At 39.9% G+C, this 21,385-nt stretch overlaps 1 protein-coding gene across 1 annotated transcript; it reads right to left on the bottom strand.

The window, feature by feature from the left end:
• Positions 1-8,238: 8,238 nt before the first annotated feature.
• Positions 8,239-21,342, bottom strand: GOLT1B (golgi transport 1B). The gene is made up of 5 exons (XM_061988841.1): positions 21,219-21,342; positions 16,815-16,906; positions 13,623-13,801; positions 12,293-12,374; positions 8,239-10,928 (listed from the first exon to the last, which is right to left on the bottom strand). Exons 1-5 carry the CDS (start codon positions 21,241-21,243, stop codon positions 10,890-10,892), a joined length of 417 nt encoding a protein of 138 aa, XP_061844825.1. The 5' UTR covers positions 21,244-21,342; the 3' UTR covers positions 8,239-10,889.
• Positions 21,343-21,385: the final 43 nt, after the last annotated feature.

The raw sequence follows: 21,385 nt of genomic DNA on the forward strand, positions 1-21,385 counted from the left end.
CTTGGTTTTTGTTTTTCTGTTACTTTTTGTCTCTTGAACCCATGTAAAATCTGAAAGATCTTGTGCTGATGAGTTCCACAATTTTTCTCTCTTCTGTGGAAAAATGCATAACTTGGTTTTATTTTGAACTTGCCACTTGAAAATGTCCCATCATGCTCCCTTCTTCTGATATTGTGAGACTACAAACACAAAGATCAAAATACTCATCCCTTCTATGTCATTTGTGATTTTACAGACTACTGTTGAATCCTCTTGTCAGCCACCTCCTTTTTTTTCCAGATGAACAGTCCTAATCTTTTTAGTTGTAATATAAAAACAGTTCCATACTCTTGATTATCCTTGATTCAGGATGAGGACAAGAACTACACAAATCTCCCAAAATGCATGTAACCATATTTAATTTGCTTTTCTTCCCCTCTTTTCCTACTACTGCCTGGTGTTCTGTTTCCTAATTTGAATGTTTCTGAGCACTAAACTGCACTGATATTTGTACAAACTAGCCAATTCCAAGATTTCTCTCCTGAAAGGTAACAGGTCAGTCTTTACATAAATGTAGCTTTTTCTTATTTTTTTTTTTTTTACCATGGTCATCATTCCATACTTGCAGACACTATTAGTATATGCTATTTTGAAAACTGTGTACTCCATTTCTTAAGGTCCTTCTGCAACTCTTTGCAGATAGCCCTAGTTTGGCTGCATAAGAAAGAAATTAAAAAGGAAAGAAAAGGGAAAGGAGAAATGTTATCTGCACTACAGAGGATATATGCAAAGCCAAAACACTAAGTTATCTAGGATTCATATTTGTGGTGGTTTTGCCTGGGCCAGGTTTTGGAAGCAGGGAGGCTACAAGGGTGGCTTCTTTAAAGAAAAGATCTGCCAGAAGCTTCCCCTGTAGCTGATAGGGCCAATGCCAGTCAGTTCTAAGATGGACCATGCAGCTGATGAAAGCTGGACCAGTTAGTGATTGAGGTAACACCTCTGTGAATAATGTATTTGAGAAGAAGTTGCTCTGCAATTGCTAAACTGCAGCAGCAACAGGGAGTGAGAATGTGAAAACATTGCTGTGGACACCAAGGTCAGTGGAGAAGGAGGGGGAGGAGAATGCTTAGGCCCTGGAAGAAAGAGTCCTCTGTGACCTGTAGTGAAGACCATGGTGAGGCAGCTGCGCCCCTGCAGTCCATGCATGGAGGACACTGGCAAGCAGAGATCCACTCACAGCCTGTGGAGGACCCCATGCCGGAGCGGGTGGATGCCTGGAGGAGGCTGTGATTCTGTGGGAAGCCCACGTTGGAAAAAGTTCCTGGCAGGACCTGGGAGCCCGTGGGGAGAGAGGAGCCCATGCCAGAGCAGATTTGCTGTCAGGACTTGTGATCCTATGAGGGACTCATGCTGGAGCAGTCAGTACCTGAAGGACCGTTCTCCCCATGTTCGGGCAGGGTGTGAGGAGCTGCCCCTGTGGGAGGCCCCATGCCAGAGCAGTCTGTGAGGAACTGTAGCCCATGGGAAGGACCCACACTGGAGAAGTTCGTGAGGCACTGTCTCCCATGGGAGGGACCCCACAGTGTAGCAGTAGGAAGTGTGAGGAGGCCTCACTGTGAGAAGAAGCAGCAGCAAAGTCCATCTGTAGTGAACTGACCATAACCCCCATCCCCTGTACTGCTGGGGGGGAAAGTAAGGAGAGTCCTGGAGGGGGAAGAGGTGGGGAGAGGTGTTTTAAGATTTGTTTTTATTTTTCATCTCTTTGTTCTTACTGTTCAGTTAATAAATCAAACCTTTTTCTCCCCAAGTTGAGTCTATTTTGCCTGTGACACTAATTGCTGAGTGATCTCCTTGTCCTTATCTCAACACACAAACCTCTCGTTATATTTTTTTCTCTTCCCTGTCCAATTGGTGGGCATCTGGCACCCAGCCAGGGCTAAACCACTACAATATTAAACAGAGATCTTTTTATTGATAGTCAGGTTGGCCCTAAACTTGAAAATAAAAAGCAGAAAAAGGAGATCAAAATTCAGAGAAGCTACAGAACTTACCTCAAAATTTACAGCTTTCTGCAACATCCTAAAAAATTTAATTGCCATTAGTAAATGTGCCACAGATATATTTTTTCAGCATTGGCTACCATTAGTTATTGACATATCCTTATGTAACACTCTGGAAGTCATAAAGCAAGGGACATTGGCTTTATCATTACTGATTCAATCAGTTGTACTGATTCGTCAATGGTGACATCTATTCTCTATATTCTGCTATTTCATTTTCCTACAATGGGCCATTCTTCATTTCTATGCTAGATTTTTCATTAATGTACAGCATTCTGTGAACGCCTGACAGCACTGTTAATCTTTAGAAGTTTTAATGAGTTTTTCACAGATATGAGAGAATTAGGTAATTGTCCAAAGTGCTTCCACAAGTTCTAGAAATTCACAAGGTGAATAGGAGCTGTGATACCTGGGGTCTTAGCAGCAGATTATGTTTGCAGAGTGGCCACAAAATCCTGTAATTAGTATGTCCCATTCCTTTTACTGGTCTGCATACAGGCTGTGCAGAAAAGCACAGTATCCCTTCTGTTTGCTATGGGCTCGCAAGTGGAATTTTTGCAGAAGACCAAAGGGGTTTCTATCATGCACATTATTCAAACAAGAATGGAATAAACTCACCTTTTAGCCACAGAAGTATGAGGAACTACTGTTAGGAAAATGAAAAGCTCTGTGATATAAAGCCAAATGGGGAGTTATGAAAGAGGCAGCTTGTATAATTCCGTAATTCTACAAGGAATGAAGTGTGGAAGCCCAAAGCTTGATACGCTTTTAAAGGTTTCCTCCTATAACCTTGTCAGCATAAAAAGGATAGGGTGAAGGTGGGTAGAAACCAGTTTTTCCATTTAAGAGAAAGTTTGGATTCTGAGATTATTTTTTTCCCCAATCTGAAATGGAATGAGAACTTCCTGTGGTAAAATGTGGGGAAAAAGATTTTGATTCAGTCAAAAGGTATAATTTTGACAAAATCTGTGTTTCAGTTCAATTTTGATTGTTTAAAATTTTCAAAGTTTCTGGTAACATAAACCTTTTTGAAGTGTGTTCCAAAGCTGTTTTAAAAAACACCAAAAAGAAAAATGTATGTCTTCCAAAAATATCAGATTATTATGTTTTGATATTTCTGAACTATTCTGCTGCTACTTAGCTTAGTGAAACTTAATAAAACTCTATCTCATTTTGTTTCTACAAATGCATGAGAGTGCAGTGACACAAAATAAGGCAACATCAACTTTCATCTAAGATATTCTTCAGGGAAAACCTGGGACTGATTTCAGGCACAAAACTACAAATCTTCAGAACAATTAAGAAGGTAATTGCAGGGCATGATTTCCATGTAGCTGCCTTGAAGATCTAGAAATACAGTTGTGGAAAGTTTTTTAAAGTGAGGAGAAAAAAAACCTCCTTTGGATAAGAATCAAGTTTGTGTTGCAGAAATTTTGTAACTGGAAAATAGAAAAATGCATTATGTAAATATTTTAGATATGTATGTGTTCATATACCCAATTTATATTAGTGTAAGATAACTTTTTTCATTATCTTGCTTATAGAAAAGGATGGGTCATTTAAAATCTTGCAATTTTGAGCTACCAAAGAGTGATTGGGCAAGCCAAAATAATAAGCCTTATATACAGAAAGCGATGGTTGCAATTACTAGTCTTCATTTGGGAAAATGAGAAGAAGCAGGATTCCTTGTAGAAACAGAAAGATGAAGGCACAGTATCTTCTCTTATAGTCACAGGCACACATCACCTCACAGAAGGGCTTGAGTGAGATGCAAGGTTTCAGAGGATGTTATTTTCAGAGAAGACCTTTCTGTGGCAGAACCTTCTCCTGGCATTCATTTTCTCATGCCATTTTTCCACCTCCTTGGGCCTGCCAACTCCACTGTGTGCGGGCTCTGCTGTAAAACGGATTGAGTGATCTGGGCTTAAAAAAACAGATAAAAAGCATGGGAGTAGGAAGTAATTATTGGAGATGCTAAAGGGCAGGAAGCTGGCAGCCTCACAAAGAAAGTACAGACTGCATAGTTACACTCTCAAAAAAAAACATTGAAAAAGAAGAGCTGTGAGAGAAGGTGGGAAGGGAAAGCAGCCACACAACACCTGACAAGCTGGAAAACATTAAGAAAAAGGCTGAAAGGAAAAGGCCTGCATGTGTGAGGGTAATTGGAACCAAATAAACACATCTCATTCCCTTTCATTCCCACTCACTCAGAGAGACAGTTTTATGCATTCTTCCTAAATAAGCATTTTGTGAATGTGTCACTTATTTCTGCCCTGAGAGGCAAGGAAAACGTTATGTGTTGTGAATTAACCAAGAACAGAGTTTGTTTCCAACATTTCTTCCATAGTTCTGTTTTCTAGCTCCTCTCATCAGCCTCCTTACAGGCTCCTCACCAGATGCAGGGCAGAGACAGTGCAGGGGCAGTGCAGGGCTGCTCCCCACAGGCCTCTTCTAGAGTTTCTGTGCAGCAGCAGCTGCCTGGCCTCAGCTCTGCCCACCTCACAGCCCCACCAGCAAGGGGATAGCTTCCTCCACATTGCAGAAGGTGAAGTGTCAACCATGCTTCTGAAGCAAAGCCTTCAAAAGGCACTTAAAATGAGATTTGATGCACCAGATGTGGGAATGGGGACAGGAGGAGATGCCATATATGGCAGCAGCACCTCTGAGCCTCAGTCATCAGCAGATTCCTCCCTCATATGGCTCCATCTGAGGCTTTAGCACCCAGGACATGTGCATCTCATCAGTGTCGACCCACTCCTTCACCTTTTAAATGATACTCCGTAATTTTTCACCAGCCCATTTTCCCCATCCAAGGTAACTTCCAAGATTTCGTATTGATGAAGTTGTTTCTTTCTTTATCACTCAGGCCTGCTTAAAAACTGGCACAAAAGAGAGGGGAAGCACTTAATATTTTGTGCTGTTGTGTTTTATTGGGGGGGGGGGGGGCGCAGGGGAAGAGGATAGTAAACAAGCTGAGGAAAATCTTCCACATAAGTTCATTGAATCACAGAATCAATAGGTGGGAAATGACCCTTAGAATCATCAGATCCAACCATTAACCCAGCACTGCCATATCCACTACTAAACCCCATCCCTAAGCACCTCACCTACGCATCTTCTAAATGCTTCCAGGGACAGTGACTCAGCAACTTCCCTGGGCAGCCTGTTATGATGTTTGACAACTCTTTCAGTGAAAAAAAAAAAAAATCCTAATATCTAATCTAAACCTTCCTTAGCACAACTTGAGGCCATTTCCTCTCATTCTATTGCTTGTTACTTGGGAGACCAGCACCCACCCCACTACAATCTCCTTTTACATAGTTGGAGAGTGTTAAGGTGTCCCCTTGAGCCTCCTTTTCTCCAGAATAAACAGCCCCTGCTCTCTCATTTGCTCCTCATAAAACTTGTGCCCTAGACCCTTCACCCGCTTCATCACCCTTCTTTTGATGTGCAAAGTTAGATGGTTGACAGAAGCCACTCAGCAAGGCCACCTGGAAGACTCGCTGCTTAACAGCTTAGTTTCCATTTGAAAATGAAATCAATATTTAAAGACTGACCTAATATATTTTTTTTTCAGTGGTGTAAAACACCTTGGGCCAAAAATACTGTTTATTTCAAAGCAGGAAATTTGAATTGTAGAAATCAATGTGAAACCTTGACTTCTCTGGTGTTATTGAAAGACCTTTTGAGCGCCTGGATGAAAGGAGGCAGCTGGGCTGTAGCAAGTGGAAAGTCTGCTTTCCCAGTCTCCAAAGTACAACCTGATTGCTTGAGAAAGCCAGCCAGCCAAGAGAGGGGACTGACACAAATGTTTTGGCACAAATGGTTCTCTATAAAAAGCTCAACATCTGCTTTGCTCCAGAAGAGTCCAGAAGTACACAATAAACCAGCTAGAAATTTTCAAGACATTTCTGAGGTGCCACTTACAGGTTACAGGACTCGGAACTGTTGGTTTGTTGCGCGCCTCTTTCGAAAAGAAGACGATAAAAAAAAGAGTACCTTTTGCCCTCAACCACAGGAGATGCCGCCACTCGACCTCTAGTCCCCGGCTTTGCAAGTATAACCCTGCTCTTTGCCTCAGGGACCCTAGCCAGCATAGGCTCCCTATGGCGCTGAGAAGGAGGCGAGCGGTGAAGCCCCTCACCGTCGCGGCCTTCCCGCCGACCGGTGACCCTTCCCGCCGCCTTCCCGGCGGCCCCGCGTGTTTCTCTTCTTCGCGGCTCCCCCTGGTGGCCGAGGAGAGCTCGTCGCCCCGCCGAGTGGCCGCTGCCGTCCCTGAGGGCAGAACCGCCGGTTCGAGCCCAAAGCGAGGTTTAGAGCGACGCACCAGAAACTAAAGGAAACAAAGAGGCGGAAGGTCACCGACTTTGTGCCCGTGGTCACTTCGATGGTGCAGGAGGTTAGTTCTCGGTCATGAACATCTTGACTGATGGATCTTAATGAGATCAACACCCTTACGCACTAAGTCAGCTGGGAACCCAACGTTTTTATAAGCTTGAAGCATCGTGTCCAAAAAGATACTTCAAATCTATATAGTTTTATAGGAGATCCATTACATTGCCAGAAAATTGGTAGGACTACTTCATGAAAAATGGTATTTGCTAGGAAGCTGACAGGGAACACGCATGCTTTTCAGCAAGTACATCTCCAGCATGCGCTGTTTCAGCAAACAAGCTAGACACATTAATAACCTGTAAAAAAAAAGCCACATAAATGCATTTCTATAAATAGGTCTTAAGCAATATCCCAAATTGTCAGTCGTAACAGTTTGAGATAATGAATTCCACACCAAATTACTCCCCATCAGTCCTGTACTTTTTTTTCTCTAAATTGTAACGTATTAGAGGAGGATGTTTTAGCATATAATAATTATACTGAAATGAGGCTTGGCGAAAGATTACAGCAGCTGCAGAAACCCTTTGTTGCATTAAGCACGAGATCCAAATCTTCTGAAAGATGCTTTAATATGCTGAGACCAATACTAGGAGAGGTAAAGCTTAGAACAAATGGGTCACAAAGGCAAAATTCTGCAGGGTAAGTTAAATCTGGCAATGGCACGCTAGTGTTGTCATAGCTGGCAATGGCAATCTAAAGGGTAGAAATAACAGCTAAAGCAAGCCAGGACATGGCAGAGAGAGAAGTAGAAACAAGTGTTCAAGGGTTGGTGACATCTGAAGAGACAGCATGGAGATATACATACTACATTTGGTTCAGGGATGCAGACTCTACTTCCCGGCCTGATAATCAAGCAAATCAGAAAGGCAATAACTTAGAGGAGTCTGTACTTTAAAATCTGGTGAGGAAATAATTTTCAAGTAATCTAATACAACCTTACATTTGACATCTGCTGCTGAGACAAAATACCTTTCTTTACAGTTTTTGAAACACTCTAAATTGCAGTAGTAACATATTGTGAGCAATAACGAAGTCACAGTATTTCTGGTTAATAAATGGCAACTGTTCGCTGAAAGTAATTGGCCATGAGCTACATACAAATTAATATTTTGCCTCTCACAGTTTAATAAATGTAAGTAGATGTAGCTGGAATTAGGAAGTGACAATTTTTTTGAATTCCTAGGTTTGGATCAACTTTGGTAAAAGTTACCTGAGAGGCTGGAATTTCAATCAAAACAAGTTTTCAGGGCATTGGCTAGCACATAGCACCAACGCAACATCTCAGCCAGGAATTAAAATCCCTGCTTTGCTGTTCTATTCCTTCACTAGTGGGCTGCAAGCTTGCAGACCACCACAGAATAGTAAGCCACTTTCAAGGATACAGGGAGTTCATACTCATATGGTTGATGTAAGCTGGAAGCACAGGGGCTACAACCTGCTCTAAGATCTAGACATGTGCTCTTTTTCCCATAAGTTTCACAGTTATCTCCTCAGAAAGAAAGGAGGTAGCTTAACAAAGACACTATTTCCTGTATAATTTCTACACTTTACTGTGATGTCTGGAACTAGAACCTCAGTAACTAAGGGGATGTTTATGTAAAAGGTTTATTTGTAAGAAAGAGAAAACCTTTCCACTTCAGATTAATCATAGACACTTTTTATTACGCAAGTCACATCAGTGTATGATGGCCAAGCAGTAACAGTATGCACTCCCTAACCTTTGGAAAGGAAAATTTGTTAAAACACTTTAAAATGTGCATATAAAGAGACAGAAAGACAAACTGTAGAAAAAGGTATCCATTTATTCAAGGTATAACAAGGATATTTACAGTATTCATTTGCTCAGAATAAGATCCATCCTTTCAATTTTTAAAGCAGCAATTATAAATTACATTTAAAAGGAAAATGTTCCAAGTATGTTTCTGTTAAAGATATTTTTACAATGACAGAAACACTTTAAGGCTAAGTCATTTTGACCATTGCTGCCACCCACATTTATTTTGGCAAAGCTCTCTCAGACAACATTACCTTGAGGGATATGCTAAATTCAACAGACAATTTTGTTCCCTCAGATGCTTTTCACAACAGTTCACAGGTGAGAAAAATTGACTTTTTATTTAGAACAATGAATTAAAATGAAGCGAGATGAACTGCCTACATCCTTGCATCTCAGAGGGCTGAAAGATTACACACAGCAACACATCATCTCTGAAAGGTATGTCAGCTTTCTTGTTGATGAAGGTACTCCAGTTTACCAAGCAATTTGCTTTCAGTCAGTGCTCCATCAGGTGGTGCAATCTACATTTCCCATCACATCACTTTCCCCAAAACAACAACAAAAAAGTCTTCAGGTAGCTGACTTACAATATAAATGAACTATCTGTTTTAAACAGTACTTGATTCCCACAGTACAGACCAGTGCTCTACCAAAGCACAAAAAAGACAAGTTTGCTAAACTGCTGTAGTGTTATTGTCTAGTCTCTTTAACACATAACAGACCTACGGGAGCAGTTAAAATTGGTTTATCTCTTGAGGTAGAAGCCACAAGCCATTTAATCCTGTCTGTAAACTACAACACGCTTGCCCTCAGGCAAATAGAACCATTTTTTTGTCATTTAAAAACCCACCAATTTTCCAGATGTTGTTCATTGTACATATAATGGTATTTTTCATGGAATCTTTTTGTGCCTATTTGAAAAGGAAGCAAATTAAATATTGGAAATAGTAGATTGTGGCTATTTATACAGTTGCATGAAAATAAAACATCTTACACAAATAAACTTTACAGCAAATTCCAGTAGGATTGCTGTATGAGGATTTTTTAACTTGGAAGTTATTTTGAAAAATACCAATTTTAACTGCATAATAAAGAAAAAAAACCCCACATCAACCAAACCCCAGACCTTTAAGACTATATAGCTACTTGAAATGCTACTATTGCATTTTGGGTTTTTTTCATAGAATGGTAGGGGTTGGAAGGGACTTTTAGAGATCTAGTCCAACCCCCCTGCAGAAGCAGGTTCACCTAGATCAGGTCGCATAGGAACATGTCCAGGTGGGTGACTATATTTAAGGGATAAGAAAATTAAACACAGTAGAAACCCCCAAAGCGTGCACAAATACAATATACTTAATTATCATGTTTTGTTAGGTCTTAACTACATCTATCGAAAGTACACAATGTTTAACATTCCAATGGAAGCAGAAATGTGACCCTTCCATTAGTAGGAGACACCAATTCCAGGTTAGCTAAGATTCTCTGTAATATCAAAGTTGTTGACGTGACTGATAGAAGTTTGATGACAACCCAAACAACAAGTTACAAAACATACAGAAATTGGCACTTGATCTTCAGTTAGCTCCATTAGCTCAGTTTTCTCCCCAGAGACTCACATACACAGAACTTTAAGTTTTCATTTTATTACTGTAAAAAATAAAAGTAAATTTGTAGTTCCAGAGTAAACAAAGAAACCTTAGCTTCAAACTATTTAAAACCAAAGATTCGAATCTTGATAAGATACATTTCACAGGGTTCACGTCAGCACCTTAACCAAATGCTTTTTTCTGTGAACTAAGGGTATTTCACAAAATTTTCATGTTAAGAGACAAGGGGCTACATTCTCATCCGGATCCATGTGTAACATCACTCAAGGAGAACAGGAAGGAGTGCACATCAGTCTCCAGAGTTCCTTGTTGAGCTCCACATGTTCAGAACCAACATTTAAGTCCGAAGTTACTAAAGATTGACTTTTTGCGTATCCCGAAACGGAAGGCAAATACAATCAACTTACATTTGGCTTTGAAACATTAAGATAACAATGTTTTATTTCAGCCACTTATTTACAAAAATCTTTACAACAGAACCGTGTAGAGTTTCTTTTTTTGTTATAATACACTTAAAGATGAATAGCCATCTTAACCTTCATGCAAAGACATATCTCTTGTTACACAAGAAGTTTTCTGTTAGTTTTGTATTGGTGGTTTTTGCTTGGTTTTGGGTTTTTTTTTTTGTTTTTTTTTTTCACTCTGAGGATAGCAAGCAGAGGATTGGATAAGTTTGGGTCACCCTTAAAAATCTAGGCCTGTTTGCTCTACTGCACCTTCAAAATAAGGAAGTAAACTACAGGCACCATTAATTCCAGAAGGGTTCATTGCCTCTAGCATGGTTTCCAAAAAAAGACACAAATAGTCTTGAACAGTTGTAACATGGGTTATTCCATGACTTTCATCTCTTCAGTTTGTTTCCTGAACTCTGGAGTGACTTTCCTAGAAGCATACTTGCTGAGCTTCTTTTCTAATGTATATTATTGACTATACATTTTAAATTAAACTGTTATGTAAAGAATGTAACAAGCTTTTCCTTTGTACACAACTTAATCTTTGTGCTGAGTATTCTTCAAAAGGATTTTATAAATAATACAGTAAGATTAGAATCAGTCTTCGGCCCTCTTGTCATTATACCATGTTGTTGCTTTCTCCAACTTTATCTACAAGCTGCAGAAAAGGAGAAAAAAAAAGATTTTAAGCTTCACGACTTTTTATACAGTAAAGTTTCTCTCAAATATTACTTGCTACTTGCACAAGTTAGTATGCAACTGAAAATGAGTTTCAAGTAGTAACTCACTAAGGTCTCATGACTTAAGTTTGTGAAAATTAAAAGTCTTATATTGCAATTGTGTTTCTGCACGACATGTTTTTCTCATATGGACATTAACAGTGCAACATGAAGATGCAACAAAATGAAAAAGGAAATAGAAGAATGCAGATAACACTGCTAGCTTAATGATTAAAACAAAACGATACAGTATCAGCCACACATGCATTAGTAGACCAAGTAAGATATTTCAACTGACCATTACTGTGGATTCTCTTCTGAGCCTACGTAGGCTTTGAATAAAACATTAACAATTATCTTTTTAAAACAAGATTTAACCGCGTTATGATCAAATTAAATAAGACTAAGTAAGATCAATTGACAAATTAAACATTCAATTGATCATGAATTATAAGCCAGAACTTGGCCTAATTATCAGGTTGGAACAGATGATCTTGAACTCTAATTTTTAAAAAACAGCCTGCTGATATCTAAGTTATACCCCCTATTAATTTTTTTGTAGTAGCTATTAAAACTGTTGCTTTCAAAACTATAGTTAAAAATTCTTATTAAAGTTCATACAGAAATTAGCACAGTAAAAGTAGTTGACTGAAACACCCTAGATTACCAAATTTCTGGCACTTGTTAATTGTCTTCAAATCCCTGACTATTTGATTAAGAAAGTGGAAAACTGTTTTTGAAAAAATTCAAACCTCAGTAAACAGCAAGATATAGTCTGGTGCAGTAGACCTTAATAAATATTTCTGATGAATGACTATGCATCACTAGAGTTTCTGGATTTGTCATACAAGCTGCAACTTAACATTGAACTAAAATGTTTGCTTTTACAGGCCACTTTTCATAAATATATCCAAATACTACACAAAGAATAGCGTCCTCATTGTACAGACAGGAGAAGAGGCACACAACAGTGACATAATTGGCCTGTCTGGTCATCTAGGACCATCAGTGAAGCAGGAAGCAAAACCACAGCATTCTGAGTCACAATCCAGGGCTCTTTCCACTTCACAACATGGAAGTAGGGACAGCTTCTACAAGGATGTCCTTTGTTCCTTTTACATCTAGAATTCTCTCACTGGGAATGATGGCATTTGTGTGGTGCAAGAACTATACAGGAATATATTCAAAGTCACTGCTCTAAAGTCATATTTGCTTTATTTCAGATGCATTTCTACTATTGCTATAACAATAGAATAAAAAACAGCGTAAGCTTCAAATTTTTCATGAAGTACCAAACACTTACCGAGCTTATACCAGGTAAATTCAAGAGATACCCAAGAACTGGAACTCTTCTAATAAATCCAACCACCACAGGAAAGAACCCCCTTTTGGTAAGATATCAGAAGGCTGTATTAGTTTTTGTAATTAAACTATTAGCAGAACATTAATTTTACCAAATATATTAACATATCTGTATATATAGCAGAGAAAAGGGAAAAACGTGAAACACCTTATTTTTTAAATGGTCTTAATTTTCTTCATAGCTGGCAACCTTCAATCAGCTTTTTAAAAAAGGAACTGTCTTCAGTAGGAGACAATTTAAGATGTTTTTTTCAAAAAATATTTACACATTTTATCTAAACTAAATACAAGACTAACATACAATTTTACCGACTGTTAAGAAAGAGCATCACGAGAACCAAGAGCACCATGAGTGGTCTGATTAACAGGAACTAACATTGCTATATACTATTTAGCCAGTAGTTGAACACTTAAAAAAAACATTTTAGGGGCAAGTTATTAGATTACTAAGCACTAATGAAACCTTCTTTATCTAAACAGAAGTCCAACAACAACTAACAGCCTCCCTCTTACTTATTAGAGTATTTTGTACTTTGTTCTATAGTGAAGTATGGAACTTCAACCATGGAAATACAGATAAAATACGGACATGTATTACAGGTGATAGCAAGAATAATTCTTTCACTGTTACAATTGCATGTATGAGCAAGTTATATGACACCCTGTGAAAACTGTAACATGTATCAAGATTGCTGTTTAAAAAATAAGAACTTTCATCTTTCCTTGAGTTGTGATAATGCTAACCAAATGCAGCAGTTCTGACTGTACTGGGACACAAGGGTAACGAAATATGACAGAAAACATCTTTTCACTGAGCTACCACAGTAATGAAATGGTAAGGTTACAAACGTAGGATGTTTGTAACTGAGTATTTTGGCCCTTTGTTAAAGAAAAGAACAAACTCCCCAACAAAAAAAATGCTAAGTATCTAAAATTTGCCCTTTTTAATGAGGAAATATTTAAAACTTTGTACTGCTAACTAATTGGGATCCCATATATTTTGAAGCTTTACAATTCTTTGGTTAGGCATAAACAGCACTATCAGAGTCAGTCTGGTATATATGCCTAAAAAGTTAGCACATTTGACTCTTGGAAAAATACTTACCAACTTTCCACCCCTTGCAAATGTGAAATCAACAATTTTGTATAAAATCTATCTAAGGCAAACATTTAAAGGACATTGCTTTGTCTGCTCTAATGCAGAAACACTGAACGAATACATTTCTTCCTAGACACACCAATACAGGAAGGTATTTTGAAACAAGTCTTACCTGAATAATAGGAAGAACCCATAGATTTCAAGAATCATTCCAATTAAAGGCCAACCAATGAGAACTATTAGCACACCACCCAGGAAAAAGCCTGTTGCTTTCATTTTGTGTTTTTGAAAGAAGAATCGAAATGTTCTTTCTAAACCAATAACAAAAGACAAGCCAGCCACAAATAAAACCTAGAACAGACAAAAAACAACCACAGAAAGAAAATATCTAATTATAAATTTACATCCTAAACTTAGGAATATATATATTCTACAAAATTAGATTGCATTTCTAGCACAACTTCTTTTAATACCCAAAGATGGATGGTTAGAAGGAATTTACTAATGATTTTCTTTTGTAAAGTCCATCACAAAACATTTGTAGCTAGCATTCAAAACACTTCTGTCAGCTGCTTAAAAAGTTTTCCTTTGTGGTCTCTGACAAACACATGCCAAAAGATCTAGTGACTACATTATATCTGCCTGGTGATGTTAAGTACAATCATTATCCACAAGCAGCGCTGAAGCTTAGTACCACTGACAGCAAAGTTTCATTATAACTGAGAACAGACATGTTACAAAAGCACCTCTGTTCTGTACCATGGACATCTTAAACAGCTTGTACTGATCTACTGAACAGTAGAAGGCCAAAAAGAAAAAAAGGAAGACAGACGAAGAGTATTATCAATTATCTTACTTGGGCTTTTCATCTTTTTAGGGGGGTAGGGCAGTTTGATTTTTTTGCTGTATATAATCTTTCTACTGTTTACCAGTTTCAGTATAAGCAGAACACTATCACACTAGTCACAACTAGTTAGAACTATTTTTTAATGTCCTTTAGCAACAAGACTTGCAATTATTTCAGTTTGTAAGCATACATCTGAGCAATATTTTTGCTGAGAATGGGATAGTATCTTGGGTTTTACTCAAGATTAAAGGTGAAATTTAAGTATTGTATGTTATTTAATAAGTAATTTTTTTACTACCTCTTCTTTCACACAATCACAGAATGTTAAGGGTTGGAAAGGACCTCGAAAAATCATCTAGTCCAAGCCAGAGCAGGACCACCTAGAGTAGGTCACACAGGAACTCGTCCAGGTGGGTTTTCAACATCCCCAGAGAAGGAGACTCAACCTATATGAGCAGCCTGTTCCAGTGCTCCGTCACCCTCAAAGAGAAGAAATTCTTCCTTCCTGTGTTTCTTTGGAACCTCTTATGTTCCAGCTTGTACCCATTGTCCCTTGTCCTATCATTGGGCATCACTGAATACAGCCTGGCTCCATCCTTGTGACAACCTGCCCTTTACGCTTTTGTAAACATTAATAGATCACCCCTCAGTCTCCTCCAAACTAAAGAGCCCCAGTTCCCTCAGCCTTTCATCATAAGGGAGATGCTCCACTTCCCTAATCATCTTGGTGGCCCTGCACTGAACTCTCTTCAGCAGCTCCCTGTCCTTCTTGAACTGAGGGGCCCAGAACTGGACACAGTATTCCAGATGTGGTCTCACGAGGGCAGAGTAGAGGGGGAGGAGAATTTCTCTCGATTTACTAACCACCTCCCTTCTAATACACCCCAGGATGCCATTGGCCTTCTTGGCCACGAGGGTGCATTCAGATAGAATAACTTGAAAAAAACCCAAAACAAACTAAAACACCACAACTTTCTCTAAAAGGATATAGTACCTTTTCTTGCATTATCTTTGGTCACCGCATAGCCTGTCATTATTTCTTCCTACCTATGCTTTTGTCATTTTCCCTAACAGAATCTCTTATTTCCACCTTACATTAGGAAAAAAAAAAAAAAGACCATTATTTTATTTTTAAGTCTTCCACTATACACTTTATTGATGGCTCAGAACAATGCTTCAACTAATGCACCTAAATTCAATTACACATTTTTATATTTTCCTTCAATGAATCTCAGTACTTGACTCTGTTGCCACAGAATGCAACTGATCAGTTTTGACCACAGACATCAGCAAAAGAGGATGTCAACCTCTACCTGGCTGTGCACTTGGCTGGCTGGCAAAGCCAAGAACACCAGAGCCACAGAGAGTATCACGTTCAGAAGACACCCTGCCATTTCATATTTGCTTTGGGTTGGGAATTTTGTGTACTAGAACCAGGATTTACTTTCTATGCTGCTTCAAGTGAAAGTTTTGACTTGGTAAAAACCGAACATACTACATCTCTCTACCCTGAAGGGTGGATTGGGTCTTCTAAATCCAGAGTATCAGCAATTCACATTTTTTACTTTCCTCATAAAGCCCAGCAAAGTGACGTTTGCTAGCATGTACAGAACATTTCACTGTTCTTATCCGAATATATTTGACAGTTATCTTACAAGATCTCCAAAAAAGAAAAAGCATTACTAATGATAGCCCCTCTAGAATTTGCTGCTATATTTGCAGCAATATAGCAACTGTGAAACAAGCTGCATCTTGTCTGATGAACATACTGCAGGCCTGACCTGGAGGTTTGATATTCAGATTCACGTGAACTGTTCTAACTTTAACCAGGAAAAATGATTCACTCATATCACTGACCATAACTCTTCCTTTATAACAAATTGCCACAGTATTTTTTGTGTGATCCAGTTTCAAATTGACAACATACTGCTTAATTTTAACCTATCTACTCTGTCTTGGTGAGGCCTCATCTGGAGTCCTGTGTCCAGTTCTGGGCTCCTTAGCTCAAGGGACAGAGAACTTCTGGAGAGAGTCCAGTGCAGGACCACCAAGATGATCAGGGGACAAGAACATCTTTCATATAAGGAAAGGCTGCGGGAACTGGGGCTGTTTAGTCTAGAGAAGAGGAGACTGAGGCGAAGATATCTACATGGTGGGTATCAGGAGGTTGTGGCAGCGCTTTTTTCTGTTGTAGCTAGCAACAGGACAAGGGGTAATGGGATGAAGCTGAAACACAAAAGTTCTACTTAAATATAAGCAAAAACTATTTCACTGTGAGGGTGACAGAGCAGTGGAACAGGCTGCCCAGAGAGGTTGTGGAGTCTCCTTCCTTGGAAGTTCAAGACCTGCCTGGATGTGTTCCTATGAGACCTGATCTAGATGAACCTGCTTCCGCAGGGGGGTTGGACTAGATGATCTCTAAAGGTCCCTTCCAATTCCTACCATTCTATGATTCTATGATATCATACACTTAATTCTAAGCAGTGCAGAATCTAAGAATAAACAGAAGGCACTTACATTTCCAATAGCCAAAAGAGCTTTGTCAAAGAAGAGTATCATTCCAAAGAAAAGGAAAAACACTCCAAAGCCTGTTAGTCCCATTCCAATCTCTGAAAAAGAAGCAAATTTAGGCATGTAACAAAACATGGTATCAGGAAAAACTCACACATAAAAATTGTGAGATACTTACCAGCCTACAGACATATTAAATATATAGAAAAACTCAGCATATTTTATGACCATCTAAAAACTTTCCCGACCGTATAAATATAGTAAGTCTTGTAGACACCAATTACCTCAGTAACAGACAGATCTCTGGCAGCTGCTTATGAAACATGTATGTATTTGGAACTCTATATTGAAACTGAATGCAACTAAAAAAGCATGCATGTATATATACATACAGCACAGATTTCCCTTCTGATTTGCTATCAGTATGGAAAACAGAATTGTTTTTTGTACAGATAATGAAACTTTGTTTTCCATTTGAACTCCTATCCCATTATGTTTACCACAGTGTCATGAGTACCCTGGTCCTTTCCATTGTCCTGAGATCTCACATTCCACCTCCTATCATCTTGCATAGCAGTCCCACTTCCCCCAGCTCCTGGATTGAACAGGCTCAGATTAATGCTGTAGGCTCCTTCCAAGTTACGCATGCGCTCACAGCTATTTTCATTAGCTTGGATCTCCAGCTGCCAGTTCTCACAGAACCAGTGGATACTAAAGATCTTTTGGGTTCTACCTGTCTGTAAAAGTTGCTGAAGAAATACTGCAAAGGCAAGAGGAGGTTGGAAAGTTTGTCAGAGAAACTGGACTAGAAATGTCAAGCTGCAATTAAAGATATCATTTGACAGTAGCCTGTAAGGTATCCTGAAGACTGTACTTGGAAATACTTCCTACTATTAAACCTCTAAGATCTTCCTTTGACTTTCATGCAGACAGGATGAGAGAGAAATAACAGGAACAAGAGCAATAAAAATCTTTGCATTTATCCACAGGCTCACCCTTACATTATTGCTACCCCTGTGACCTGGGAATTTAGAAGCCTACAGGACAGATAAAAACAGCAAAACCAGCCACAATACTATAGTCAGGCTGGCAGCTCAGTTTGTGCCTGTGTGTGTGTATAGATTTTTTGAAGATCTCAGTAGTTTTGTATAGTTCAGCCTCAATCAAAAAAGCGCCATCCACACAATCACAGCCTTCACTACTACTGTTAAACAGATGTACTCACAAGTATTTCAGTTGCATTTTTTACTCCAATACATATCTAGTTGACCATTTACTGTTGCTTGAAGAGCTCGGGAGTAAAGCAGTATCACTGTGTTCATTTCAAAACTTATATTTAGCTATTGCAAAAACATTTCAAAACACAGGGTGAACAGATTTGTTACAGCAACATTCAACTTTCCTCATTTCTGTGAGAGCTCATCTTTTGGCAATGTTGCAGACAACATGATGTTCAATCTGTAGCTTTACAGTATCACCTGCCACTTTAAACTTTTGCTTTAAGCATTTTAGCCACACAAAGTAACCTGCTTCAACTGATTTACTGCAGACATTCTCAATACTCATTTACAATGAAAAAATGGATTGCAAATTGTATTTGCAATGAATCTGCTGACTGAAGGCAACATAACAATTGCTATTTGCCCTTTTCTCTAGTAGTCTTTACTTTAGAAAGGCAGAAACAATCTGTATTCTGGAAGGAAAACACTTAGGAGATAGGACTCCAAAGGAACTACCAGCTGCCAAAAGGAGAAATAAGCAGTCATGGGAAGCAAGTATGTATTCCTCCCACGGACACAGCACAAAGTAGGGATCTTGCAAGAAGGAAGAGGACAACTCCCAACAGCTGCTGCCATTACTATCCTGACACTTCTATATTCACTTGAAACATGTCTGTAATCGACTGCTATAATGGGTTCAGACTCACTTTAGAAGTCAACCATATTTTCTGGTTAGCAGAAAGAAAAGGAAAAAAAAACCCAAGGAACTTCACTCTCATTGTCTCAAAATTACTGCTGAAAGAAGAGGAGTAATCCAGGATTACTATTCCCTATTGCCAATATCTCAGTAGAAAGTATTACTGACTTGTTTCATATCAGAATTTGGAAATATATTTGACTAGCATTCTTAGGGAAATACTTCCCGTATTACTCAGGCACAACATTTCAATGCTCAGAAATGCAGAAACACATACTAGATTTAAAAAAAAAAAAAAAGATTTCCTGAGAGGAAAGATCAATGCTTTCTCAAAGTTTCTGCAGAAAATCTGCAAGCTGTGCAAGAGTACTGTGGCACTGTATCAAAACAGCTTGGTAAACACTGACTTTTAATTAAGGCACATTGCTGGTAAAATTTCAGGGAAGACAATGCCCTTCTTCCATCTTTTGTGTACAAAGTAAGAATGGAATTGTGCATCATAGGCTCTCAAAAGACAAAAGTTAATGCAGCTTACAGGTTATTACAAGTTTTGAGTCTTAATTATTATTTTGATAATAGCATTTTTTTAATAGTGAAAAAATAAATTGTTTAGAAGAAACTAAGTGCATTCTTTTGCAATTACTGGCCATTTATCGCTATTCAATTAATCACTTAAAGTGTTTTACAATAGAGCTGCAAATTTAACTCTCCAAACATCAAATAATGCAGTGGTCCTCTCTGAGTATTTACAGAATCATAGGATCATAGAATGGTAGGGGGTGGAATGGACCTTTAGGGGTTTATCACACTACTTCACTACTCTTACAGCAAACTGGTTGCTGTGAGTTTGAAAATATCTGATGACATATCTTCAGAATTTCAGAAAAAGTGAAAAAATATACAATAAACCACCCTGAATTCTACAATATTTTACTTACTACTCTTGGCTCTGAAAGTTAAAACCAACAGAGTCAGCATTGAAATTAGCTGAATATCCCAAATGAGGAACTAAGAAATGGAAAAACAGTAAATACGTCTCTTTCTGAAGAGATTTTTTTTTTCTTATCCCCTCCAATTAATATTCTGGGCAGGAAAGCAGAGGAATGGGAAAAAAAACAAAGCCCACAAGGGTTGACTCTATCAGAAATCTAAAAACAAACCCTAAAGGTTAGTAAAATAACATGGCACCTGAACTTCTCAAGCAATCATTGACCTTGAATGGTGCTATCCTGCTTCTCTGCTGATCTTCATCCTTGGCCTTGACTGGCTGTCCAACACTTCTATTTCCAGTATCCTACAATCAAGTTAAACTAGTTCTTTAAATTTTCTTTTCTACATTTTTCATACTTACTGTTCATCCTAACTGACACTGTGGAGCTTATCAAGCACACTCATGCCCTTTCGTGGCAACCAAGTCAGAATCACACAAGAGATGTTAACTTAAATCAAAGACTTAACATTCTTCTTTACCTTGCAGCTTAAGCTCTTACACACCACTTTAATTTCTTTGTATTTTCCCTTCAGCATCTCTATTTCCCAATAATTTTATTTGATGAAAACAAAACGATGATCACATAGAAGTACTTTTTTCACTACAGATTGTCTAGTCCTCACCTTAAAACCTCTTCAGTGTCACCTGTCAACATTTAGTGTGATCGCAGTAAGTTAAGAGAAAAACAGGAAAGCCACTAACCTATAACTGAGTATTCCAACCCGCTAACGTACACATGGAGGCACATGAGAAGAGTAGCTAACTGCTACTTTTGTTTGTCGTTGAGTTTTCATTCATTCTCACCATCGTCACGTCACTGCGCCGCTGCCCACGCGAAAGATCTCACAACCCCTGACAAACGCTAGCGGCGGCACCACTGGTGACAAGTGCCCTCCCAAGGCCGACAAGCCAGCCGTGCCCAGCGCTTCTCTGCTGATCTCCAGCCCATCTCGCTTTCCGTTTTACTCGGTAGCTCAGGTACCACCGAGCTCAGCATGGCTTTAACAGCCTCCACGTCGCGGCGGTACCGGCAGGCGCGGCCAGATGAGCTCCGCCTGCGCCCTCCCGCTCCCAGCCCACTGTTGAGCTGCTGCCCGTCAGGGACCGCAGCGAGCACGCCGACGGCCCTTCCGCGCCAGCTCAAGCTGGATCCTCCCTCGGCGATTCGCGCCCCAGCACCGCGCTCAGCCGGAGCTCCAACCGGGCGCGGGCCGAGGAAGGAACTGAGCCCTCCTCTCCGCAGGGGCACTCCGCCACAGCGGCTCGGGCCGGGGCCCCGAGACCCCATCACTGCCACGGCTGCAACCGAGGAGCCGCGATATCACAGCGATGAGAGACCGAGCGTGTCCGGGGCCGGCAGGATCGGCCGCTACCGGGGCCCCCTCCACGGCGTTCGCCTCCGCCCCCCTGCTCCGCGCCTCGGCCGCTCCCAGCCCCGCAGCCGGCAACCCGCTCCCCGCCTCCCACTGCGGACTGCCGACGGCGAGGGGATGGGCGCTTACTCTGTGTGTCTGAGAGGGAGATCATGGTGGCGGTGGCGGGGCCGGGCGCGGGGTACAGCAGCGGCGGCGGCGGCGGCAACAGCCACGTCTTCCGGAAACACGCAGCCCCCTCCGCCGCGCCGCCGGGTGAAAGGACGCTGCCGATTGGAGAGGTGGGCGCCAATCGA

The sequence above is a fragment of the Colius striatus genome, chromosome 1 (genome assembly GCF_028858725.1).
Source record: "Colius striatus isolate bColStr4 chromosome 1, bColStr4.1.hap1, whole genome shotgun sequence".
NCBI classification, from domain to species: domain Eukaryota; kingdom Metazoa; phylum Chordata; class Aves; order Coliiformes; family Coliidae; genus Colius; species Colius striatus.